We start from the raw sequence: 22,820 nt of genomic DNA, 5'->3' as shown, positions 1-22,820 counted from the left end.
TTGCTTAGGGTTGCCAACCTCCAGGTGGTGGCTGGAGTACCCCCACTATTAGAACTGATCTCCAGGCAACAGAGGTGAGTTCACCTGGAGAAAATGGCCACTTTGGAAGGTGAATTCTATGGGATTATACCCCATTGAAGTTCCTCCTTCCCCAAACCCAATCTTCCTCTGGCTCCACCTTGAAATCTCCAGATTTTTCTCAAACAAGAACTGGCAAATATAACCAGGGGTGGAATTCTAGCAGGATTCTCCTTTGCATATTAGGCCACACCCCCTGATGTAGCTAATCCTCCAAGAGCTTACGAGACTCTTTTTTGTAAGCTCTTGGAGGATTGGCTGCATCAAGGGTGTGTGGCCTAATATGCAAAGGAGCTCCTGCTAGAATTCCACCCCTGGAAATAGCCATCACACCCAGTAATTTGAGAATAGAGCAGACTGAGCTAGGATCAAAAGAAAAGGTGATAACATGCATTCCTCTAAATCCTAACCCTGTTCATACCTTAGCTGATGATGTCAGGATCAGCCCTGCCACTAGGCAAACTAGGAGATTGCCTAGGGCACTGGCCTTCTGGGGGCACCAAATTGGGTGCCCCTCCATGTGACTTGGTGATATTATCAGTGTGTGTGGGTGTGTGTGCCAGAAGTTAGCCTTGCCTAGGGTACCAGACAGTCTAGGGCTGGCCTTGGCTGATGTTAAATTAAGATAGGCACAGAGCGGTAAAGCTGCAGTACTGCAGTCCTAAGCTCTGCTCAGGACCTGAGTTCAATCCTGGCAGAAGCTGGGTTCAGGTAGCTGACTCGAGGTTGACTCAGCCTTCCATGCTTCTGAGGTCAGTAAAATGAGTACCCAGCTTGCTGGGGGGGGGAGTGTAGATGACTGGGGAAGGCAATGGCAAACCACCCTGTAAAACGTCTGCCGTGAAAATGTTGTGAAAGCAATGTCACCCCAGAGTCGGAAACGACTGGTGCTTGCACAGGGGACTACCTTTACCTTTTTATCTATTCTTACAAGCATTTAGAAAACATCCTTTCTTTGAGTTCTCAATGTCTGGGGGCTTTCCCTCCTTTGTTCAGCAGATTTCAACAATCAGAAAGCCTCTTTATAATCAAGATGCTACAAACTTGCCTCAACCTCAGTAAACAAAACAAATACGAATTGATCCAGATTTTGTTCTGAGTTACATTGGGTTGAATAAAATTAGTCTGGGCATAAATATATCTGGGTGTGTTGATGTCTGTAGATGGAAAAATTAGCTCTGGGCAGGAATCCAGCAGAAGGGTGCATATCTGCTTAGGTTGCACTTGAACCTGATTGGTTGTCTCGTCTGTGAGATTTAAATGGTGCCCAGATTGTCTATGGCTCTAAATTCCAAGCTTTTTGATCCAGCCCTCATTCTAGCAAAACTCTGGAGGAGAGACCGTAAGAGAGATCTTCAAAGACACATCTGTCAGTTGAATGTTTACATGTTATTTATGCCTTTGAAATTTAACCCTGAAGAATTTTGCAGGAGGAAGGGTTTCATCTGCAGCTCCTACCAACTCAGTAAAAATGCCACTGTCTCCATGAAACCCCCCATGTGAATCAAGCTACAGCTACGATTATGTGCAGTTGGAGATCTGAGAACTTTCATTGATTCAGTAGAATGTGCATGAAAATATTAAATCTAAGACTACAGTCCCACATACACTTATTTGGCAATAAGTCATTGGGAAAAAAAACAAATGGAATGACTTGTGAGTAAACAAGCTTGGGATTGTATCTCACATATGTTATGATTTCAAAACTATCAGAGACTCAGGTGGTGACTTCCTTGAAAATAATGGCTACGACTAGGCCCACACCTATAGTACGACATCATTTTTGCATGGTTTACAGAATATGTTAGCTGTGAAGATTCATTCTGGTGCCAGTGATGTGAATATAAACCTTGTTCAATGGAGTGACTCTGGGTTACAAGAATATGAGGCATTGTCAGCTGCTCCCAACAATGCATAGAATTTGCATCCTGCAATTGTTGGGGTTAAAAATAAAGCTTCACATAAAACCATAAAGCAGTACCCCACTGAGCTATTTGATAGGGGCCTTTCACAGCACAAAGGAAACATGGCACCCTTTGATCTTTCTTCTACTGGTTTGTTTGTTTCAGATGTCAAGTAACCCATGTGCCAGGTAACATTCCATGCATCCCTTGCCTATCCACTGGCATTGGTCTTGCAGAGTGATCCTGGGCAAGAAAAGAGACCCACCATCATGACTGTGGCTGTGGCAAGGAAAGGGTTAAGTGCCTCCCCTCCTGATGGAGGCTGGGGTTGGATGATTGTGATTGGCTGCTTCCTGGTTACTATCTGCACTAGAGCTGTAACAAGGTAAAACCATTTCCCTACTTGATTCTTTGCCACTCAGCATTATGTTCGATGTTGTTTTAAAGTGGTACTTAACGGTGAGAGATGAACCATCCATTATTTATTTAGGCAGTTTGAAGCCACATTCTCTGCTATAAATGGCATCCAAGATGATGTGCAAAACCATGGAGCAATAAAAGAGAAGGGAGAGTATCATTATGTCTTAATATAAAATCAACAATTAAAAATAATTCCCAGTAATATAATACTCAAAAAAACAGTTGACTTAGTTTGTCATGTTTTCTAGTTAAAAAACCACACACACAGAACACCACAAAAACGCAACAACGGTACAACCCTCTGGAAACAGCCACATTTTCACCAGTTGTTGACAAGCAAAATTAGACAACTCATCAGAGAGGCTCCCTTGGGAAATTCTGGAAAGGTTTTTTTTTTTTTGTTAAGCATTGCAGCTGGAGAGTCTTCCTAATTTTGTTATTGCTTCATGAAGAATAAAAACATGCATATTGGGTCTGTTGCATCTCCACATAGCTGAGAGGGGCTATGTTTGGCTTGGCTTAATAGGTCACAAGGTATGCAGGCCACTGCCCTACATTTTATCATTCTGAGGCCTTGCTTGACCCTTAGCCTGACTGATATATGTGTTGTGTAATCTCTTTTAGTCATCATGCCAGCCATTTCCACAAACTATCCTGATTGAGAACTGTGACCTGAGGAGGCCCTTGCTCTCTATATAGAATCTTCAGCATCGTGTAAACATAGAAAAATAGAAAGGAAAAAAACAGGCCAGCCTTCAAGGGTAGTATAATGTCCATATATCTGGAGACAGAATTTTTCTTCCAGATGTTGTTGATTAACATGGGCACTGTGGGGCCAACAAGCTACCAATTTTAAAATGACAATTTTGAGTTTGTTCCTTTTGTTGGCTATTTTTTTTCTGTGACTACTTGGTAGTAAGAGCACCTTGTACAAATACAAACACACTTTGTAAAGGGCTTCATCAGCCACTGTGGTTTGAAGGAAACTAGCTGGTAAGTCACCTCTTTAAAGAGATATTGCAAGTCATAATCAGCATGCACTGCCCTTTAAAACAATTAGTTTTATTGAACAATATACATGGCCATGTGCTGAATATTGCTCACGTGTGTTTCCTCAAGATTACAATCCTTGAGTAATCCTACTATGGGGATATTGAATTTTCCCAGCACACATAAGAAGAAGAATTGCAGATTTATACTCCGCCCTTGTCTCTGAATCAGAGACTCAGAGCGGCTTACAATCTCCTATACCTTCTCCCTCCACAGCAGACACCCTGTGAGGTGGGTGGGGCTGAGAGAGAGCTCTCACAGCAGCTGTCCTTTCAAGGACAACTCCTGGAAGAGCTATGGCTGATCCAAGGCACAGTAACACAGTAATTTATTCCAGAATAGCCTGGTCTCATCAGATCTCAGATGCTAAGCAGGGTTGGCCCTGCTCAATATTAGGATGGAAGACCACTGGGATGACAATTGGGGGATGGCAAATCCAGGATGCTTTGGAGGGTAGACTCTAGGACATTGTACCCCACTTTAGTCCCTGTCATCCACAGCTTCTATCCCAAAATCTCCAGAAGTTTCCCAGTCTGGGTCTGGCAACCCTACCCACTTTTCCTCCTGCTGGTGGCTGGGGTGGAGTGGGGACTTGGCAACCCAGGCACTTCAGTCAGTTACAGGTGTCTCTGTATTTCTCCCTGTCTGTCCCAAACACAAACCCAGCGGCCTTCCCAAAGTGGTGGTGTTTCAAATTCCATCTACCGGTCAGGCTCCACTCACTTGAGCACATTCAAGACACTTCTTTTGCAGTCATTAAAGAACTTTCCCACAATTCTGTTTCTCTTCTGAGGTGAACAGATTACTTGCAGTAGCACTTGAAGGCAAGATGGGAAAGCTGCCATAGAAACAATTGCACGTAGTATATTCCTAAATCATTCCAAGGCTGTAGTGGGACTGTGACTTGGTGCTTTGCAATGGTAACTTTGCATGATAGTGAGGGCTTTATATGTAAGTTTTCTACCTGAGCAAATAGAAGGTTCCCTGGACCATTTTAAGATGTGAACATGGCATGGTTGGCAGTGGACTGAAGCAGCTTCTTCTCATGTGCTGCGGTCATCCACGTATATCTGGGAGATACAAATCTCCCATCACACATCTGATTCAGAGTTGTCATGGCAGCCACGAGAATGTTGTGTCATCTGAATTGGCCCAAATTGGACAGAATATAAGCAGAGCACTGTCAAGTGGCCCACCCCAGATGAGAAGAGGGGGAAGGAACGCTTCTGCTGAGCTCCTTAATCGGTTTCCACTTAATCTTTCATTGGGGGTATTTGGTGCTTTCAAAACTATTCCATTTTTACCAAGTTGGAAACTTTATACTATTTCAGATGCATCTCAATTTTTTTTGTGGAGTTCCAGACTTATTTTGCTCAAGATTATGCCCGAACAGCTTGGATCCATTCCATAGCAGACTGTGCTACAATGCTTTGTGGTGAGTAGCCAGATCAATGGGGAGCGATGAACTCTTTATAGTTTCCTCTAATATAGTGTGTGGAATTAGATATTAAGTCATAAAGAACCAGAGGGTAAAGGCTTTGGTTATAGATTGCCTGATCAGAGCAAGCCTGCCACCTAAAAAAGAACCTGAAAGTTTAATCTGGTTTGTGGTGCACTCTGGAGTTTAGTCAGGTAAAGGCAGGGCTTTTTTTGTAGAAAAAGCCCAGCAGGAACTCACTTGCATATTAGGCCATACCCTTTGGCACCATGCCAGCTGGAACTGAGTTCCTTTGTGTTCCTGCTCAAAAAAAGACCTGGGTAAAGGTATTGCCAATTATTATGGTTCCGTAGAATGAGAATCAGGGATTGAAGAGCTACTTCCTGTGATGAAATTTCAAAGTCATGTTATTGTTTCTTCACTCTATTATTGGTTGAAAATATTTATATCCTGTCCCTCAGCTAGAAGACTGAGACCGTTTTCGCACACAGCTTACCATGCAGTCACATTCCTGTTCTCTCCGCAGCATCTGTTGGATTTCCCATGATCTGTGCTGGAGTTACAGGAAGTGCCGCAGCTTTTGCATAGCAAACATAAACTGGGGTTTAGCAGTTTACGTTTGCTATGCAAAAGCCGCGGCACTTCCTGTAACTTCAGCGCAGATAATGGGAAATCTGACAGACGCTGCAGAGAGAACAGGAATGTGACCCCGTGGTAAGCTGTGTGTGAAAACGGTCGGATTCTTGTGGTAGCAAACAGCATGGTAAACCAATCAAAACACCATAAAATACAAATCAAATAAAATCATAAAAGAGCAGAAAAATAAATAGTATACAGTTATGAAAGAAAAGCTATTTATAAAGCCAACAGTGGAAACAGCTGAATTAAGACTAAAACTAAAAGACCCCAAGAGAAAATTTTTGTTGTTCAGTCATACAGTCAAGTCCGACTCTTTGTGACCCCATGGACCAAGTCACGCCAGGCCCTCCTGTCTTCTACCATCCTGATAGCCGTTTTCATTTAAAATGGGGGAGAAGAAATAGATTTTTACCTGGTGCCAGTGTGAGCCTTCAGCGGAAGGTCATTCCAAAGTGGAGTTTCTCCTGCTGGAAAATGTCCCGGCTCCTTGCTGCCAAGATCTGCCTGAGCTCTGAGAAGTGGGGGAAGGGAGGAAGGACCTGGCTGATACTCTTAAAAGGACAGGTAGGAGCATTTGGAGACAGTCAGTCCTTAAGCTACTCAGCAGAGTTGCAAGCTCTGGGTTGGAAAATACCTGGCGATTTGGAGCCTAGAAAAGGGGAGGGACCTCAGCATGGTATATTGCCATTGAGTTCACCCTCCAAAGCAGCCATTTTCTCCAGGGGAGGTGATCTCTGTTATCTGGAGATCAGTTGTAATTCCGGGAAATCTCCAGCCACCACCTGGAGGTTATGTAAATAAAAAAACCGCTAAGACACCATAAATTTTAAACAACTAAACAGTGTAATGTAGAGGTCAGTGATGTTCTGATAAAGCTTCAAATAGACAGGAGCATGTAGCAAAAAGACATCCACAGAAGATAGTTCAAAAACAGTCTTTCCAAGGAGTAATAATATTCCAGTATTTAGTTTGTGGAACCAAAGGAAGCCCTTCCAAAGATGTCTGTTCTAGATATCAAGATGTTTTATCCGTCTTTCTCCAGTTTGGAGGCTTATTTATCACTGGAACCCAATCTTTTCAATACATTCACAGGAGATCAACAAGGTTCAGAACATGTCTGTTAGATTTCCAGGTTCTCCTAACAGACACGTTCTGAACCTTGTTGATCTCCTGTGAATATATTGTAAAGATTGGGTTCCTGTGATAAATAAGCATCCAAACTGAAGAAAGACGGATGAAACATCTTGATATCTAGAACAGACGTCTTTGGGAGAGCTTCTTTTAGTTCCACAAACTTAGTACTGGAATATTGTTACTCCTTGGAAAGACTGTTTTTGAACTGTCTTCTGTGAATGTCTTTTCGCTACATGCTCTTGTCTATTTGAAGTTCTACGTGCAAGTTTTGTCAGAACACCACTGACCTCTACATTACACTGTTTTGTTGTTTAGAATTTATGGTGTCTCTTAGCGGTTTTTTAATTTACATAGCTGTATTCTAAGATCCTATAGTTTCGCTACCACCTGAAGGTTGGCAGCCCTTGATACCCTGGTTGCAAGACCCATACAGAAGTAATCTAAACTGTTTTGTATTGCTTCCTCAAAAACAATGGAAATACTTTATGGATAAAAATACAGAGGACAAGATCCATCCCAAGTATCTGAGAGTCAGGTTACAAGCCCAGTTTACTAGTGAAGACACATATAATCTGTGTACAGTGTACACTTATTTTTTCCTTATACATGAATTGAGTAGTTCTCTACATTCACCACATGTACAGCTGAATGACTGATTGAAGCTCCACATTTATTCAGGTAGTGACCCCCAGTTTCATTGGAAAGGGAATTCATGTTGGTTCTTTCTTACAAACATGTTCATGCAGGATGTACATGCATTCATTGTACCATCTAAACAGGGCTACTGTTTTACAGGAATAAATGCTGAATGACACTCCATGTGAATTCACAGAGAACCAGATATTTGTCCTTAGTTCTTCCAGGTGCCTTTATTTAGCTTGACTTTGATTTTTGAGGAAAATGGAAAGCAGTCAAATTTGACACACAGAATGACCCAATTCCCCACTAGACTTGTTCCAGCATCAGAGCTCTTTTGCCCCTGACACTGCTGTGACTTGGTCTGCCTCTTGCCCCGTGGCAAGCAAGATCCTCTGAAAACTGGCTTCTGCTTGTAATGGGAAAGAGGCAGGCCAAGTCACAGCCACAGGGCAGCTTGTGCGAAATCAAACGGAAGCATTAGGGAGACAAGAGCTCCGACACTGCAACAAGTCTAGAGGGGAATCGGTCAACGTGTTGCAATATTCTGCACTCAATCCTGACATGTGAAAAAAGGCTTTCTGGGCCCAAAAGTGTAGTGTAAATTCTTGCTGGAGTACTACCTTTTGCATATCAGCTGTTACACTGATTTTATGTGAGACATACAAACAGGGCCATGTTGGTTTGTATTTTATTCATTTGTATTTAGCACCACTTGGGAGTTTTATCAGTAATCATGTCTCCTGTCAAGTGGGCATCATACTAGGAGGATTGCTTGCATCTGCTGGACTGATCCTGAGTTCCTTTGCCACAAGCCTGGAGCATCTTTATATTTCTTTAGGAGTTCTTACAGGTATTATTATTAATTATTGTTAGGGTGGGAGCTTTGGGGGCAGCGATGTGGGGAGGAATAGCAGAGTGTGTGCCACATAATGTCATTTCTGGAGAAAACCCAAAAGTGACATAAGGTAGATCTAGAAATCTAGTATTCCTAGAGCTACCCTACATCACTTCCGAGTTCATTAATCGCTGCTGAGGATATGTTAATTGATTTACATCATTTCTTTTCATGCTCCAAGAATATTAATCTCATCTTCCTCACAAAGGCCACCACAACCCCCATTTTATAGATTTGAAACTGTAGAAAGAAGATGGAGACTTTCCCAAAGCCATCCAGTGTCTAACAAGATCATGGTGGGAACTGTTAGTGTTGTATAGTTGCTGGAGGGAGGCGGGATTTCCAGTCCCAACTCCCAACTATCAAATCAGCATGAAGCTCCACACGCTCTTGCCTAACTTACTGTACTTCACAGATCTGATGTGAGGATAAAATGAAGGATAGGTAACAACACACACTATCCTAAACAAATTGGATGTGATAGATAAGTCACGGTAGCCAACAAAAGCAGCAAATAAATACGGAAAAAGCCAGGCACCATAGATCTAAAAATTATAATCCTTATGCAGATTCTCATCTGTCAATCACTGGCATCTTAATTGTAAAGTGTGTTTGTTGCCTTTGTTTGTTGTAGTTATTAGGTAGAGTAGTGTATTTGACCATGTTAACTGATCTAACTTTGGTATTAGTTTCTTAAGAAGTTTTAAAGCTCAAAGCCAATATTTCTATGCTTTCTCACTCAGATTGTCACACTTCAGTTTGCGGTGGGATTTGAATTCTGAAAATCCATTAGATTTTAGTGCATATGAACTTTAAACTAACGATGGGATTGTGTGATGCAATTGCACCTATTCATTTTGAAGGGCAAAATTAATACCGTTTGCATTTAAAAGAAACATCTTCTGCTGAGTCTGTTAGTCCTGAGCATAACATTCTTTGTGATCTAGGAATTACTTTTTCATTCTTTGTTCTCCACCATGTCATTTCATTTCTCAACAAAAAAGAGGAATGGAAATGTTTATACTGAGATTGCTGACTTATTAAAACTAGCGTTGTAGCCAAGGTGATGCAAGCTTAGTGCTCAGACCCCTGCAGTGTAATAACAGTTTTGTAAAAATGCCTGTTCTCAAATGCTGCTAGTCGTTTGTTTACTAAGAAGTGAAAAAGTCCATAATTATGGCCTGTGTTGTGTCAACACTTAGTGTCAACGATTATCAAATGCGTTGTCTACAAATAAGAAACTCCTTCATCTGAAAACCAAACTCCCATAGTGCAATTGAGGCTTCCTGAGGTGAAAAGATACAAACCTCCATAAGATGTACATTGTCATCTTTGATAGCCACTCACTGGATCTTTTTAATGTTTTCTAAAGGTAAAAGTAAAGGTAGTCCTCTGTGCAAGCACCAGTCGTTTCCAACTCTGGGGTGAAGTTGCTTTCACAACGTTTTCATGGCAGACTTTTTATGGGGTGGTTTGCCATTGCCTTCCCCAGTCATTTACAAATGTCATGAACAAACCAGAGTTTGCACTCAAAGAGCAAAAACTTTGTTTATTGTGCTCACACACTCCTCTTTCCCTCCACTTCCTCCCTTCCCATGTGAAGCTGCTGTTGGACTTCATGGTATCAGAAGTCTGTGATATAACTCCAGTTTGTTCGGATGATGTCTGTATGTGAGGATTTCAACAAATTGGAGCCCCTTTTTTCCTTTCTCAGTTGCTAAGATTCTAAACTGCAGGTTTATCCAGGTAATTCTGAACTTCAAATTCTGGAGATAAATTTGGATCAGAAGAATTCCAAAATGACACCATTAATATAGGTGAAGATATGATGTGAGCATGGAGGGAGAAATGGAAGTGTGCACATCATTTTCTTGATGTAATCCTGAAAACATTGTCCCCATAAAATGTCCAAATCCATACTTTCATAAACAATAATTGGCAATAATAATATTCTACCAGTTATTTCAATTGCTATTAACATATCTGTTTCTTGGGGTTCCCTCCCTTCTAGGTTTGGGATTTGCTCTTTGTTATTCCCCAGCCATCGCAATGGTGGGCAAATATTTCAGTAAGAGGAAAGCCCTTGCGTATGGGATTGCCATGTCGGGCAGTGGAATTGGTACATTCATCCTGGCTCCCGTGGTCCAGCTTTTAATCGAACAGTTTTCCTGGCGTGGAGCCTTACTTATCCTGGGAGGTTTTGTTTTAAATCTCTGTGTCTGTGGTGCCTTGATGAGACCGATTGCAATAAAAGAGGACCACAAGAACATCCCCGAATTCCCGGAGCAGGAGTTTGGGCCCGAATCACAAAAGCAAGACTTAAAGCAGTGGTCCGTCTGCTCACCTCTGATCAAAGTATGGTCTTATAAATGTCTCTGTCAGTGCTCATGGCAGGAATACAACTTCTTACTGATGCCAGACTTTGTGGTGCTTGCCGTGTCTGTCTTATTTATGGCTTATGGCTGCAGCCCCCTCTTTGTTTACCTGGTGCCTTATGCGTTAAGGGTCGGAGTGAGTCATCAGCAGGCAGCTTTCTTGATGTCCATTCTTGGGGTCGTTGATATCATTGGCAACATCACCTTCGGATGGCTCACAGACAGAAGGTAAAGGCAGCACTGTAGAAGGTGGCAGCACAGGGAGCAGTGGAGGGAAGTGAATGCCCATTTACATCCTGTGATTTTGAGGGGGAACAGTTACATCCATTTTTCAAAGCAGTCATGTACAGGAGCCAAATTTGGTGTCACAGAGCTCACAGTACGTGTCTTTAAAAGATAAATTACTGGTATGCATGGAACAGCTTTGGATCAAGGCTGTGCAAGAAGGGGGATTTTAGCCCATCAAACCCTGGCTGGCTTCACTAATTGAAACTGACCCTCTGTACTGTTAGTAGCACTTTCAAGGGGGATTTTTTTTTAAAACAGACAGCTTGGTGGGGGTGCTATAAAGTGCTGTCAAGTTGCAGCCAACTTAAGGCAACCCATAGGGTTTTCAAGGCCAAAGTTGTTCAAAGGTGGGTTGCCATTGCCTACCTCTGTATCACAACCCTGGACTTCCTTGGTGGTCTTCCATCCATAAGAGAACATAAGAGGAGCCATGTTGGATCAGGCCAATGACCCATCCAGTCCAACACTCTGTGTCACACAGTGACCAAAACAAAAAACAGGTGCCATCAGTAGGGTCAGGCACAGAAGTCCTCCCACTGTTGCCCCCCCCCCAAGCACCAAGAATATAGAGCATCACTGCCCCAGATAGAGAATTCCAACAATACGCTGTGGCTAATAGCCACTGATGGACCTCTGCTCCATATGCTTTATCCAATCCCCTCTTGAAGCTGTCCAGTACTGTCCAAATACTGAGCAAGGGTGATCCTAGCTGAGAGCCAGTTTGGTGTGAGAGCCAGTTTGGTGTAGTGGTTAAGTGTGTGGACTCTTATCTGGGAGAGCCGGGTTTGATTCCCCCCTCCTCCACTTGCACCTGCTGGAATGGCCTTGGGTCAGCCATAGCTCTGGCAGAGGTTGTCCTTGAAAGGGCAGCTGCTGTGAGAGCCCTCTCAGCCCCGCCCACCTCACAGGGTGTCTGTTGTGGGGAGGAAGGTAAAGGAGATTGTGAGCCACTCTGAGACTCTTTGGAGTGGAGGGCGGGATATAAATCCAATATCATCTTCTTCTTCTTTTGAGATCTGATGAGATCAGGTTAGTCTAGGCTGTCCAAGTCAGGGTGACAAGCAGGGTAGGGGATCTGATTTTGACTAGTGAAACCATATAGGAGTTTTAAATCTTGTCTTCCATCTCACATGGTTTGAGAATACTATTAAGAAAAGCATGGCAGTTCTTGAATGATGGGAAATGGTATGGCATAGCCCGATCTTGTCAGATGTCAATAAAGAAAACCACTTTCAGTTTGCAAGACCTGAGCACAGCGGTTAATGATAAGATGTTTTGATAGGATTGCCATAAGTCAGAAGTGACTGGATAGCACATGACACACACAGAGCATTCTTAAGTTCTAAAATGAAAAGCATCAGACCTGAGGCTTTGATGGAAGACCTCCTACATCATCTAGAAAGAAGCTCTGCTTTTTCATTCTGGTCATATGGAGGAAGGCAGCAGCATCATGAACTTGTATCCCAAGGGGTAATTTTCTCACCTCCCTCCCCACCCCACTGCGGCCAAAAATGCTTCACAAAATGTTGTTCCTGGAGGCCTCCAATGTCCCAGGAGCAGTGTTTTGGAGGGGGGTATTTTGAGCTGCAGCAGAAGGGAGATAGATTCTGTTTGAATCCAGGCTTTAGTGTGGGAGGCAAGACTTATGTGTAGTTGCTCAGAGGTGCTTCTTTGCATTACCTGATTCATTGTAAAGACCATACTTGGGAGGTAGAAGAGCTAAATGGGCACATTTGAAGGGGAAATGGAGGAATTACAAGAGAAACCACTCCTTACCAGTTATCAAAAATGACACGTAGCAGCTTTGGACCATATTTGCTTATAGTTTTGGCTTTTTCTTTAGACCAGTGAAGCTACTTGTAATCTTTTATTAGGCAGGGCTGTCAACTTTCTAGGTGATGGCTGGAGATCTCCTACTAATTACAGTGGATCTTCAGGCAATGGAGATAAGTTCCTCTGGAGAAAACAGCCTAGAAAGAGGACCTCTATGGCATTATACCCCACTAAAATCCCTCTCCTCCCCAAACCTTGTCCTCCTTAGGTTCCACCCCCCCCCCCCCAAATCTCCAGGTATTTCCTAGCCCCTAGCTGGCAACCTTATTATTAGGATCAACTGAAATATATAAAATAGTGCACAAGTTCGTTCTCTATAACTCTTAATCATGCCAGATGCTAACTGACCACAGATTCATTGCAACTAACTTTGCCCTCCCTGTTTCGTTTATGTCCTTAGGTGCTTGAAGAAGTACCGTTGCATCTGCTACCTCCTTGCTGTGGGAATGGATGGGCTGTGCTGTCTTTTCCTTCCAGTTCTCCAAAGCTTTCCACTCCTTGTGCCGTTCTCATTCACCTTTGGATATTTTGATGGAGCCTACGTAACACTCATTCCGGTGGTGACAGCAGATGTCGTGGGAACTGCCTCTTTGTCATCAGCACTTGGGGTGGTCTACTTTCTCCATGCGATACCATACCTAGTTAGCCCACCTGTTGCAGGTCAGTTTGCATAGGAGTTAACTATACAAAACTGTTTTATATATGCTATTGTTGTACTCCCCCCCTTCTGTTTCTTTCCAGTCCATACTGATATAAAAGTGGATATATCACTATGGTGATTTGGTGAGGAAAACATTAAACTTGGCCTAACTAACTTCTAAGCAGCCCCGTGGCACAGAGTGGTAAAGCTGCAGTACTGCAGTCCTAAGCTCTGCTCATGACCTGAGTTCAATCCTGGCGGAAGCTGGGTTCCGATAACTGGTTCATGGTTGACTCAGCCTTCCATCCTTCCAAGGTTGGTAAAATGAGTACCCAGCTTGCTGAGGGGAAAGTATAGATGACTGGGGAAGGCAATGGCAAACCACCCCATTAAAAAGTCTGCTGTGAAAACATCGTGATGCGATGTCACCCCAGAGTCGAAAATGACTGGTGCTTGCCAGGGGCGTAGCTAGGGCTTCGGGGGCCTGGGGCGCAAGATTTATGTGGGCCCCCCTATGTGTGTGGCGGAGGGGAGGGGGAGGGGAGGGGCTTCCCTGCCTTAAGACGCCGAGCGGCGCGCGGCCCTCCCCCCATCCCTCCGCCCCCGCAGCCTGCCTCACGCACGCCCGAAGTTCCTCTTTCTGGCGCAGCGCCGCGGCCAGGAGCGGCTGAGTCATCGGCGCCTGGGAGTTGAGGGGGCCGGAGAGCTCCGGGGTGCTGCTGCCGAGCGTGGGGATGCGGCCACTGGGCGCGCAACGCCGCCGCCTCCTCCTCCTCCTGCTGCTGCCCGCCGCCGCCTTCTGCTTCCTGCTGCTGCCCGCGGCACGTGGAGCAGCAGGAGAAGCCTCGAGCAGGCGAGGGTCGGACGCCGCTTCCCCCGCCCCGAGCTGGGACTGTGGCCGGAAGGTCTGCGCGATGCTCCGGAGCACTGCCGGGGAGGGGAGGGACCCCCCTTGGCAATGCGGGGGCCCCCCAGATCCCCCAGACCTGGGGCGATCCGCCCCCCTCCCTACGCCACTGGTGCTTGCACAGGGGATTACCTTTACCTTTTTAACTAACTTCTGGGTCTGAACTCATTCTCAGCTATGCTTTCATAAAATGGCCCTAGCCAAGGTACAGGCTCTTAGCCTGAGGGATTAACTACATGTCACACGTGCCATGTCATGTCTGGGTCAATCACAAGAACTTTTGATCAGATGTGTGCTGCAAGTTCCCTCCTGGAAACACAGTGCAGGACCCTAAATTAGACTGGGACCATGGTGCATGAAGAGAGCGGCTGCTGTTTGCTCCATTGGGGGGCTCCACATATTCTGATGGGCAAGGTTTTCTCTGTAGAAAAAGCCCAGCAGGAACTCATTTGCATATTAGGCCACACACCCCTGACATCACCCCCTGATGCCATGCCAGCCGGAACTGCGTTCCTTCTAAAAAAAAAAAAACCTGCTGATGGGGCACACATAAGTTTCCCCAGTGGGAGTGAATAATCTCTCTGTCCTCTTTCCACCACAGGGACTTACCAGGACCAGGAGGGAGGTTGAGGCTATGGTGCCGGCAATGTGGCATTGTCATTTCTGGTACTGTGATGTCATCACGTTGGTAACATCATGGCAATGCTCTGGTATTTGAGCAAAAACTCTTTGGAAGAAGCCATTTTTACCATAGAGTTTTTGCCCAAATGCCAGAGCATCATCATGACATCACAGCCTGATGATGTTGCCATGTCACTGACGATGTCGCTTGGGCCTCCTTCTGGCTCCTGGTAAGTCCTCACCCCCTAGTAAATTCTGAACCCTACCTATAAGCCAATTCCTGGGTTTTATCTTTGTCACACTTTTGTGTGGCCAAGACTCAAAATTCAGGCTGGGGGCTATGCATATTAAAAAGTGGGGCTCCTATGCAGATTGGGGTCTGTTCTCAGTGGCACCCAATTTCTCTGGGACAAAGTAAATGGCAACTATCTGGGACACAACTGAAAAACCTTGTCATCTAGGTTAGTGTAGAAGACTGTAATTTTGTTAGCTGACTGATGCCAACATATCTTACGAAATGGCTTTATATGCCCTGGCTGCAAAGAAAATATCAGCTAACACTATTATAAAGGGATTTCATTAATATCGATCTCAGAGGATATTTAGTGATGTTTACCTTTTACGATGTTTTTATTTGGACTTGACAACAGACTAATGGTTTTATTTTATTTTATCCAACTATGTTATACATATTTCATTTTTTTGTCATCTCTGGTTTGTAATAGATTATGGCTAAATACAAATAAACATTTGGGTAGTGTATAGACGCACACAGAAATGTGTGCAAAGATTACCAATTCCCCCCCCCCCCAATAGGGAAAAGAAGATCTGCTGACTGAATTTACACAGCAGGCCTATTGATGAAACGGTGCACATTTGTACATTTTTTTTTAACCCTGCCCATTTTTGGCCAGATTGAATACCTTTTGGTCTCAGGTTTATAGCCTGCTGGAGGTTTGAATATAAAGAGAAGGTTGCCTGTTGGGATTACCCCTTAGCACAGGCCTGAACACCAACAGCTTCAAGCTTCTGTCCTTTAAAAAGAAAGAAAAACAGTGTTCAAAATGACCTGTCTTTCTCAAGGGAAAAGAAGAAGGGGAACAGGAAGATGCTGTGGTTTAATGGGATTAATAAAATGCTTGCTTGCTTCTGCAATACACACCAGAGGGCAGCATATACATATATCCTACAGTTTGCAGAGAAAAGGAAAGAAAACAAAGGGGGGGGGGGGAATCAGATTTACTGTAAAGCTTTTGAGGCTTGAGAAATTGGAAGTATTATTAACAGTCTTTTCTTTCTTTTGCCTTCTCTGCCTTTTAAAAGTGCTCAGTGCATTTGTTCAGCACCATCTAGCTGCCAAATTCACACCAAGCACTTTAGCATTTTGTCTGTATTCCTGAGCTAATATTTTTTAAAAGCAAACCTTTTATGAAATAAAATATTTAACCCATATAGATCATACAAACAAAGCAAACTGATATCATGTGTATTCGGTGGCACAGTTTATTTTGCAAAGCTGCTTATTTTGCATAATCTGATTTTGCAAGTCATGGCACGGGAATGCAGCGCCAGAAATCTTTCCAACCACAAGAACTTCCTTAAATAATAACATCCTTCTAAAAAGAAGCAGCAGCAAGATTCTCAGGAAACTGATTTATTTATCCATCAGTTGCAGCCTTTGGTTTTTCTGTGCTTGTATAGAACTGGGATATATACACAGCCCTGGCTCAGTCCATAGGTGGCAGTTGGAGATCTCCTACTATTGCAGCTGATCTCCAGGTGACCAAAATCATTTCACCTGGAGAAAATGGCCACTTTGGAAGGGGGACGCAATGGCATTATACCCATTGATGTTCCTCCCCTCCCTCAGTCTCCACCCCCAAAATATACAAGTATTTCTCAACCCAGAGCTGACAACTGTAGTCCACAGGGATGCTCCTTGTGTAGAGGAATTTCCACTTCTAAAGGTCTTTGGTAACTATACCTTTTCAGAGACTTGTTGGAAGTATGGTAGAAACATTTACTGCTCATTCTACATATTATATTCCTCCCCAGTCTTACTGTGTTCTTTAGCCTAACAGGGCTTGCAAGTTTTTGTAGCCTTTGAATAGGTGCCACAGTAGAAAAAAAGAGTACATGTGTAGTAGATAGCAGATCTGATTATGATAGCACTGACAAAAACTTTTGCCTATATATTACTGTGTATTTTTGTGTTGAGGTGGAATGCCATTCATTGGCATATAGATCCCCCAAGTTTGTTTCCTTCAAGTTATCAGCAGAATTCTAATAAAGAAAAAAATTCAGAAATCTAACAAAGAAGCCTTGTGCTGTCTGCCTCCAGAATGAAGGGTTGCCAACTCCAGGCTGCAGGGACACCCCAGGGTGGGCAGGGTTTGAGAAGAGAAGGGACAGTCTTATTATTGGGTGCTGAGGCACTGAGTTTCACATTACAAATGATACCTTTCATGTTTCCACAAAGCATTCATTAATGGGTGTATACTGGAACGGCTCCTTTCCTAGTCAAATTAGCTATATAGCTCATGACTACAGTATATGCATGTGAAATACTGGGCTTCTGGCTTGCACCACTGTGCAAGGATGATGTCTACATCAAAGCTAATATATATATACACATATACATACATACACACACACACCCTCTACCCTCACATGTCCTAGGGATGGGCATTTCAGTTGCAGAATTATAAGGGCAATCTTAAGAATGGTGTAACAATCCTGTCAAAACAATAACAAAGGCAGCTGATTAAATCAGGGAAGGACAGACTTCAGGCTTCCAGGAGTGACTTAATTTCCCCTCCCCAGGAGTTACCAGTCACAAAATGGCAGCTGGGGATGCAGAGTCTGTAACAAATGTTAGGCTGAGAAACTTAGGCAGGCTGAAGGTCACCCAGGTTCACTGTGTGGGGATCTGGGAAGAGTCCTCATTGTCACAGTAATTACTACTGGATGTATTCTTTCCAGTGTGCAAAGGGCTCTACAGTAGATAGATCAACATGGAATGTGTTCCCTGAAGGGAGAAACTTGGAAACCAACTGTTGAGGAAGGCAATGACTGGTGTACAAATAAGAGGAGATGGAGACCCTGCAGGGGGCAGCAAGAAGAAACTTAGATAGGATAAGTGAGGTCAGCACCTTCTCTCCTGTTAAGTATAATTTCTTGTCTGTCTCCAGATTGATATACTTAGGGCAATTTCCTACTTCTTTGCGGAAGTGCCACACTCAGACATTCTAAACGTGACATTGTCTTTCTCTCTATACCTGTCAACACCTAAAGAAACGTTGTGGCTTCTAAGTCAAACAGCCTCAAATCCAGATTACTAAAGAAGAAGTGGGAAGTACACCGATAGTTTGGATTCTTTCTGCAAAGTGGTTTCATAAGGCATTTTTGTGTCTAAAAATGGTAATGCACACGTGTTTGTACAATTGCCTGTTCGCACATATCATACTGCCATTTATTTCCTGCATGTGGAAAACCTTAGTCTTTTCTGCCTCTGAAGTTGCATGAAAACTGCAAAATGAACACTTCCAACTGACTCAAGCAGACAAGCCCATATAGCCTCTTAATTGGTTAGCCAATAGTTTGTGGCTTTTTGCAAGGGGGGAGGGAGACACTTGACTAAAACCAGATGAAACAAATTATTGCTACTGCAATTGATTTCTTGTTCTAGAGCACGTGCGTGGACCTCATCTTCACCTGAAAGGGAAGGAGAAGGGATGGGAAAGAGTGGTTTCAGCTTTCTTTTCAGGAGGAGACAAGGCCTGCACAGGTTTCTCTGACAAGGAACAGCCCACAAAAGCACTCTGCTGTCTTGTCCTTTCTCTCATGCCCCATTTCCTTCATCCATTACCCAAGGCACCAGTGGGTAATGAAACAGGATTGCCAGGAGACATCCCAGCTTGCAAGCAACATTTGGCCCATCATAGAATTAAATCACCAGTCTAAGAAGCTGGGCAGGGTAGAAAAGTATTCAAGAGTATTATAAACTATAGGGCTGAATTAAGCCATACCAAAGAATTGTACCCGAAAGAGTTGTTTGTATGTTTCTTGCAGGCTGGCTTGTGGATACAACTGGCAACTACACTGCATCGTTTGCCCTGTGTGGATTTTCCATGATATTCAGTTCTATGTTGCTCTGCTGCGCAAGGCTGGCAAAGAAGGTCAAACGGACACACTCGAGGCCAGCTGGCAGAGAAACTGATGCTAAGCAACAGATCTGGACAAATGGAGCTATTGCTTATTCTGTGACTGGAGAATTAGATCAGAGAGGTGTAGAGTTGTTGGCTAGGGAAGTGAAGAGCAACAGAAAGAGATGACACTGTGTTTAAGAGGCCTTTGTGTACAAATAATATTTTGCTAGGATTAATTTTGATAACTAGTTGAATTTTTTTGTTCTCCCCAGCGGAAAGAAGGTGACGGGGTGGTCGTGTCTCTAAACAGGTTAGACAGCCTAGTAGTAATAAGCTTAGGCGGGGAGGGAAAGGAGATCTCTTCTTCTATACTGTGGAGAAGACCCTTTCTAATTCAGTAAATCTACTCCAGTGGGGGAGAGAATGAATGTAATTATCATCAGAAATAACTTGTGTGGACAAAGAAGAAATACTGGACAATCAAACAGAAGATGAACTTGGAAGAATGGAAATATTGTCAATCGTCACAAATGTTGCTCTTGTTTAAGATAGTAGTTTAAAAATTAAATTTTGTATTTTTAGGGTCTTTTTGGTTAATTCTGAAAATGACGATATCTGAGTAATTTGCAAAGGAGCTCTGCTGGAGATCTGCATTTTATACTGTGGCTAATCTCATTTTAAATATCACTGAATCAGCTTTAAATGTGCCTACATTTTATAAATGACTGGGATATGCTTTTGAAAGGCTGGTAATTCTTTCATTCTCAGAACCAAACATCTTTTAAAAAACAAAACATGATAGCAATATTATAGCTGGAAGGCTGGTAGAAATGAAACCTTGGTTTGAAAGATACAGTAATGGAAAAACCAGTTCTGGTATTACAAGGTACTACTTGCACAAAGACGTGACATAAGTATAGGTGACAACTGCATTGTAACCTTCTAATTTGTTTTCATTTCTAATTTGGCCTCATGTTTTCAATCCAGAGAAAGGATTAGTGTTTCTGAGTCACAGTGTCATTTATTGTGTCCCAATTCACATATACAGTTGCTAGGCTTCCCAATCCCCAGGTCCCAGCGGAGGATCGCCTGGTTTTACAGGCTTCCCCCCTCCCCCAGCCAGCTGGCCGGCGGGGGAAGCTCCACCCCCACAGCCATTATGCACCTCCAGGAACGATTCCCATAGGGAATGATGGGGAATTGATCTGCGGGTGTCAGGGGCTCTGGGGGGGGCTGTTTTTTGAGGTAGAGGTGCCAAATTTTCTGTATAGCATCTAGTGCCTCTCCCCAAAATACCTCCCAAGTTTCAAAAGGATTGGACCAGGGGGTCCAATTTTATGAGCCCCCAAAGAAGGTGTCCCTATCCTTCATTATTTTCTATGGAAGGAAGGCATTCTAAAAGGTGTGCTGTCCCTTTAAATGTGATGGCCAGAACTCCCTTGGAGTTCAATTATGCTTGTCACACCCTTGCTCCTGGCTCCGCCCCAATGTCTCCTGGCTCCACCCCCAAAGTCCCCAGATATTTCTTGAATTGGACTTGGCAACCCTAACAGTTGCTTACATGGCTACCTTCTATAAACATGTGAGCACAGGCCTAACATAGAAGCTAAGTTCTTGCTTGGGAAATAATACCACTGATAACTTCTTAGAAAATTCTCAGTAAATTTAACAAATTAGGTACTGATATTTTTGTATATATTATAAATAGAAGACTTCCTGATTTACCCAGAAAGACTAACAAATATTCAAATTTTGCAGGTGTATTCTTCAGAAAAGTAATTGGTTTTTAGATTTGATGTTATTGATGGCTTTGTTTTCCAAATCAAGATTATTGGATCCCAAAGAATGTTCCGTGTTCAGTATTAAGAAGTATTCACATTTATTCTCTCTGATGACAGAAGTTTATTCCAACAGTAAAGCACTACTTTTCTTCTATACTGTCTGCACTGTCCATGAAGCAGGGAGTAAATCACGGCTGCTCATTTCTGCACAGCCATTTTTATGACATATAACCCTCCTGACCAACAGAGGGAGCCACAGCAAAGACTTCGGGTGTTTTTACATTCAGTTTGATCCAGAGTTTTAGAGTCTTCAAATCGCCTGCCACCCTTCCACTTTAATTATTTTCCTTTTACATTTGTGGACTTACTCTGCTCATTTTGCGTAGCCAAACTTTTATATCGCCTGCTGAAAGCGTTTCAATTTTTTTGGGGGGGTGGGGTTCTGATCAGAGGGCAGATGGAATACCAGTGCTTAGTTAAATGTATACGATTGTTTGGAAATCGTGTCAACACTGCAAAAACAATACAAATTTAAATTACAAGATGAGGCAAGCAGTGATATGTCAAAATTTCAAGTGCTGTCCGTTCTCATGCAAATTGCTGCATCTTGTGGCTTTTGGAGGAGTCTTTTAAAACACACAAAAACTTCTACAATACAAGGGAAAAGGATATGGTTCAGTAGAGCTAATGGGGGAGTCAGAATAGCACCTTGAGTTTCTTGTGGTTTTGGTATTAAAGTTTGAGTCACTGAAGCTAGGCCTCAGACTTCTTTTAATACAGTATTAACATATGGTGCAAAAGTCCTTTTTTGAAGACAGTGCCCCTTTCAAGAGGAATAAACTGATCACTAGGTCAGATATTTTGCTAATGGAAGGCAACCTGGTATTACTTTCTGGGCTTATGGACATGACAGTCATATCTTTAATAACTGGATGTTTTTCAGGGGACAGTGGGAGAATTATGAAATTCCAACAGAATCAGTTGCCAAAGACAAAAAAAAAAAGAGGTTTGCAGCACTATTATCTGTGAATGGGGATGTCCATTTGCTCCAACAGCATTTAAGATACATCATTAGCAGACAGGAAAATATCCCTCCAAGTCACTGGCAATGCTGCAAAAATATTTGGGAACCCAACATAAATGCAGTAGGTAAACACAATACCTTCAGTTAAACATGAACAATAAATTTATGAATTCACATTATGTTGCCAGGCAATTGAAAATGGTAGATTCATGCACATAGGGCAGTTTGAAAGGTAAAAAAAGCAAAAACATGAGCACTACATGCAAAGGAACACCCAGAAAGTATGCATTCACTCTGTAAGTAGTCAGCAAAAAAGCTTTAGCACAAATGAAAATAATCTACCCATTAAAAGTTAAAAACACGCATTATATTAACAAATAAATGAATACAAAACAGTGATGAACTCATTGTTTAAGATAGCATCATAATTAGGGATGGGCATGAACCTAAAAATCCCAGTTCAGTGGGGTTTGAGGAGGTTCCTGAACCAAATCCTGAACTGAGCCACCTTTCCACTGGGGAGAACAAAAAAATTCAACAGGATAGTTATGGAAGTGGAACGGAAGCAGGAGGAAGTGAAACAGACTTAACAGCAGACAGGTGCACCTTCCCCACTGTTAGATTTTAATGGCTGGCAGCCATTTCAGCCAAACAGCTTGGTGGGTCTGCTTATCAGTTGTTAGGTTGAAATGGCTGAGAACCATTAAACCTGTCAGTTTTGCTGTAGGGGTGGGGGAGCAAAATGGATGGTTAAATGGCTGCCAACACTTCCTGGGTGATTCCCTTGCCCCCAACTGAGCCAGTTATGAACTGACTGGTTTGGGGCACTTTTGGCTCAGTTTGGTTATCAGGCCTAATGCAATATGGAACCCCAGGAGACAACCCACAGGCCCAGCGTCCCCAACCTTTTTGACCCCATGAGCACCTTTGAAATTCTGAGGCAGTATGGTGGGCATGATCACAAAATGGCTGCCAAAAAATTGGCTACTGCAGTTTATCTTTAGTC

At 43.1% G+C, this 22,820-nt stretch overlaps 1 protein-coding gene across 2 annotated transcripts in view; it reads left to right on the top strand.

Moving 5' to 3' along the window:
• The window catches only part of SLC16A12 (solute carrier family 16 member 12), a 70,487-nt gene extending 50,892 nt beyond the window's left edge, over window positions 1–19,595 (top strand). For both annotated transcript variants that reach the window (XM_060241299.1, XM_060241298.1), the window contains 6 exons: window positions 2,148–2,367; window positions 4,784–4,887; window positions 8,009–8,152; window positions 10,209–10,800; window positions 13,094–13,353; window positions 18,933–19,595. In XM_060241299.1, coding sequence (XP_060097282.1) covers window positions 2,162–2,367; window positions 4,784–4,887; window positions 8,009–8,152; window positions 10,209–10,800; window positions 13,094–13,353; window positions 18,933–19,195 — 1,569 coding nt within the window. In that variant the 5' untranslated portion in view covers window positions 2,148–2,161 and the 3' untranslated portion in view covers window positions 19,196–19,595. The remainder of the gene's footprint in view (window positions 1–2,147; window positions 2,368–4,783; window positions 4,888–8,008; window positions 8,153–10,208; window positions 10,801–13,093; window positions 13,354–18,932) is intronic.
• Window positions 19,596–22,820: the final 3,225 nt, after the last annotated feature.

Source organism: Heteronotia binoei, chromosome 6 (genome assembly GCF_032191835.1).
Source record: "Heteronotia binoei isolate CCM8104 ecotype False Entrance Well chromosome 6, APGP_CSIRO_Hbin_v1, whole genome shotgun sequence".
NCBI classification, from domain to species: Eukaryota; Metazoa; Chordata; class Lepidosauria; order Squamata; family Gekkonidae; genus Heteronotia; species Heteronotia binoei.
This window is presented reverse-complemented; position numbering and strand designations above follow the sequence as displayed.